Raw genomic sequence first — 4,455 nt, 5'->3', positions numbered from 1 at the left:
TGCACATGGTTGACGCCCATGCTTCACTGTGCTGCCAACTCCTGCTCCGAGAACAACGCGGCATGGGGAGCCACATCCGGGATACTGTGGCCTCGGAATCAGTACCCAGGACCAATAATTCCCTCCAAAGCCTCGGCAGTTCGCTTCAGGGGCTTGGCAGCCTGAGGATCCATGTCCGCCGAGCCCCCCACGATGGCTCAGCCTCGGCATCTGTAGAGCCTCGGCTCCCTACGACGTCATCGCACGATGACCGGCACGTCACCCGCCATGTCCTGCCTCAAGGTGTACTGGAGCCCCACGACGCACAAGATCAAGTATGATCGGCGTGTCACTTCTGCACGACAAGGACGGAGCCACTCCATCGACCATACCACAACAGTGGCCGGCTGCAGGGCTCGGACATGCCATCCCCATTCATAGAACGCTATGTAGCAACATATGTACGTTCCTGGTTCTCCCTTAGAGTATAAAAGGGAGGGACCGGGGCCATTTCTAGGGACGGGAGAACAACGAGCAGAAAGAGGAACTCACTAATAGAACCACACACTTCTACGCTGCTTGAGAACAACGCCTCAAGCCGCTCGCACCACCCCCACCGAGACCTAGGGCTAGCTCCCTCTCTCACCTAGCTTGTAACCCCCTACTACGAGCACTCTAGTGCAAGGAATACAAGATCGATCTCTCTGACTAGATGTAGGGCGTCGATTGCCTAAACCAGTATAAACCTTGTGTCTCTTTGCATCACCATCGGGGATTAGGGGCATGCAGCACAAATTCACTCGTTGGTTAAGGACCCCCCGGTCCGAAACGCTGATAGTTGGCGCGCCAGGTAGGGGCTCGCTGCGTGTTAGCTTCATCATCCCAGCAAGTTCCGGATGGCAGACCCCGTACGACCGTTGCGTCTCGGCATGGTGGTATGGTTCGGGAGCCTAGAGTTCATGTCTCTAGGATGTGGATACGATATGGTACTCCTCACACCCCGAGCTCCACTGCCCGATGATGTTACCACAGACCCGCAGCCTAGGCGCAGGCAGCGTCTGGGCCATGGCTCCCGTAGCACTCGCTAGGCGCGACGTGAGCGGGACTGCCTTGACACCACGCAAGCTCAGGGCAACGCACCGCGCTCCACCGGTATCCCTTGCCTGGCTGTTGGTACAGAGTCCCTGGTCGGGGACTTATCCAACCTAAGCTTGGGCAAGGAAAAGATTCCGGCGACGCACGGCGACGCCTCGTCATCGAGTTCTGTCCCGCCACCTCCTGAGGGGCCAGCCCCGGCGGAGCGGCACCCAGCAATGGCACCATCCCTGTACCCCTTCGGGTTGATAAACGCTGCCGCCGCCTTCGCTTCTGCCTACGCTTCCAAGCATGCAGAGCCCTCAGGACTCCACCAACGTTTCGCCCTCCACTTCTCCCCCGCAACATCGGCGCACGCCCACGCTGACTCCTCGGAAGAAGACGAGGCGTGGGCCAGAGCAGACTTCTCTAGTCTTTGTGACCCCGAAGCCATGCGCCGCTTCATGACTGCAAGCGACTACTGCTTCGGCTACTCCAACTCCGACGATGAAGGGACTTACGATCTATCTCGTGAGTGCTTCCATGTCGGGCTCAGGATGCCAAGGGTGGGCGAAGAGGACGAGAGGATAGGCAACCATTCCCCGCCCTGGGCAAGGGCGGGTGATGCCACACCTCCACATCTCGAAGCCCCGACAGCACGGAACAAGAATCCCGTCCGTGGGGAGCATCGACGCCCAGACCTAGAGCAGCTCTGCGAGCTTCAAGCCAAGGTCGAACAAGACCGACTCCTTCTGCAACAGCTTCGGGACACTCTCGAGCAGGAGCAGCAAGGGCGTGGTGAGGGCGGAGGAGCCCGACAGAGGGCCCATGACGTCCATCACCGCATCAATGACAACGAGGGGGGTGAGCCACCCCCAATCTTTAATCGTGCTAGCTAGAATGTCGCAGCGGCTGCGATGCTGGTCCGAGCAATGCCTGAGCCCTCCACCACTGAGGGGCGACGGGTCCACGGAGAGCTCCGCGACCTCCTCGAGACCGCTGCGGTGCAGTAGGCCGAAAGTTCCGCCTCCCGCCGGCGCAGAGGCACTTCGGAGCAACCCACGGCGCAACCTCGCCGGGGCTAGGATGCCTCGGTCCGTCCCGAGCCCGCTCACGTGCTGACGGCCAACAGGGCCCCCTCGGTGCGGGATCGACCTAGAGACCAACGCGAGGCACAAGGCGACCACAAAGTAGTTGGCAGGCAACGGCGCCACGACGATGGGGCTGCCTGGGGCTACCACCCACACCGAGGCGGCCGCTACGACAGCGAAGAGGACCGCAGTCCTTCTCCCAAGCCACCAGGCCCTTGGGTCTTTAGTAGAGCCATCCGCAACGCTCACTTCCCAGCCCAGTTCCAGCAACCTGCCAACCTCACAAAGTATAGCGGCGAGACGAACCCTGAGCTATGGCTAGCCGATTATCGCCTGGCTTGTCAGCTACGTGGTGCGGATGATGACCTGCTCATCATCCGCAACCTCCCTTTGTTCTTGTCAGACTCAGCGTGAGCCTGGCTCGAACACCTTCCCCCCGCGCAAATCCACGACTAGCACGACTTGGTGAGGGTCTTCGTCGGGAATTTCCAGGGCACCTACGTGCGCCCCGGGAACTCCTAGGACCTCAAAGGTTGCCGCCAGAAGCCAGATGAATCTCTTTGAGATTTCATCCAGCGCTTCTCCAAGAAATGCACTAAGTTGCCCCGCGTCGGTGACTCGGAAATCGTCCAAGCATTCCTCTCTGGCACCTCCTGCCGAGACCTAGTCCGAGAATTGGGCCAGAACGTACCAACCACAGCGGCCGCACTCCTCGACATCGCCACCAACTTCGCCTCGGGTGAAGAGGCGGTTGGGGCCATCTTCCCCAACAACGACGCCAAGGGGAAGCAGATGGACAAGGCCCCTGAGGCCTCACCCACCCGCATCCCCAAGAGAAAGAAGAAGGGTCGCTCAAGGAAGCAGGAGGTCCTCAAGGCCGGCCATGTCGCCACAGCAGATCGCAGGAATCCCCGAGGCCCCCGGGGCCCTGGGCTATTTGACGACATGCTTAAGAAGCCCTATCCTTACCATCAAGGTCTGGTGAAGCATGCCCTCGAGGAGTGCACCATGCTCTGGCGTTACTACGCCAGGCTTGGGCTCCCCGACGACGATGACGCCAGGAAAAGGGGCGCCGGCGAGAGGGACGGCGATAAAGATGATGGGTTCCCCGAGGTACGCAACGCCTTCATGATGTTTGGTGGACCCTCGGCATGCCTCACGGCGCGCTAGCAAAAGAGGGAACGCCGGGAGGTCTTCTCGGTCAAGGTGGCCACCCCCCGGTACCTCGATTGGTCTCGGGAGGCAATCACCTTTGATCGGGATGACCACCCCGATTATGTTCCAAACCCTGGGCAGTACCCGCTTGTCATCGACCCGATCGTCGACAACACCCGGCTTACCAAAGTGCTCATGGACGGAAGGCAAGCGGCCTCAACATCCTCTACGTCAACACTCTGGAGCTCCTGGAGCTCGACCAGTCACGGCTCCGAGGCGGTTCGCACCCTTCCACGGCGTCGTACCAGGAAAGCGCACACGGCCCCCTCGGGCGCATCGACTTACCCGTCTGCTTTGGCACTTCCTCCAACTACCGCAAGGAGGTCCTCACCTTCGAGGTGGTTGGGTTCAAGGGGGCTTACCACGCCATCTTGGGGCGCCCGTGCTACGCCAAGTTCATGGCGGTCCCCAACTACACCTACCTCAAGCTCAAGATGCCAGGCCCCAACGACATCATCACCGTTGAGTCCATGTATGAACATGCATACGACTGTGACGTCGAGTGCATCGAGTACGCCGAGGCCATCGTGGAGGCCGAGACCCTCATCGCCAATCTTGACCAGCTTGGTAGCGAGGTTCCCGACGCCAAGCGGTGCGTCGAGACCTTCGAGCCCATGGAGGCCGTCAAGCTCATCCCTATCGATCCCATCGTCCCCAATGTCCGAGGACTGAAGATCAGCGCCACCCTCAACAACAAATAGGAGGTCGTGCTCGTCGACTTTCTCCGTGCAAACATTGATATGTTCACATGGAGTCCCTCGGACATGCTGGGCATACCAAGGGAGGTCGCCGAGCATGCCTTAGATATCCGGGCGGGCTCCAGGCCGGCAAAGCAGCGCCTGCGCTGGTTCGACGAGGAGAAGCGCAGGGCCATCGGCGAAGAAGTGCAGAAGCTCATGGCAGCTGGGTTCATCAAGGAAGTATTCCATCCAGAGTGGTTGGCTAACCCTGTATTAGTCAGGAAGAAAAGTGGCAAGTGGAGGATGTGCGTGGACTACACTGGTCTAAATAAAGCATGCCCGAAGGTCCCATTCCCACTACCACGAATTAACCAAATCGTCGACTCCACTGCAGGATGCGAAACCCTCTCCTTCCT

At 59.8% G+C, this 4,455-nt stretch overlaps 1 protein-coding gene across 1 annotated transcript; it reads left to right on the top strand.

The window, feature by feature from the left end:
* The first annotated feature begins 3,757 nt into the window (after nucleotides 1–3,757).
* Nucleotides 3,758–4,060, top strand: LOC136549121 (uncharacterized). The gene has a single exon (XM_066540410.1). The coding sequence runs from the start codon at nucleotides 3,758–3,760 to the stop codon at nucleotides 4,058–4,060; it is 303 nt and encodes a 100-aa protein (XP_066396507.1).
* Nucleotides 4,061–4,455: the final 395 nt, after the last annotated feature.

Source organism: Miscanthus floridulus, chromosome 4, assembly GCF_019320115.1.
Source record: "Miscanthus floridulus cultivar M001 chromosome 4, ASM1932011v1, whole genome shotgun sequence".
Classification (NCBI taxonomy): domain Eukaryota; kingdom Viridiplantae; phylum Streptophyta; class Magnoliopsida; order Poales; family Poaceae; genus Miscanthus; species Miscanthus floridulus.
Note: the sequence above shows the minus strand (reverse complement) of the source record. Positions and strands in the feature narration are given on the sequence as shown.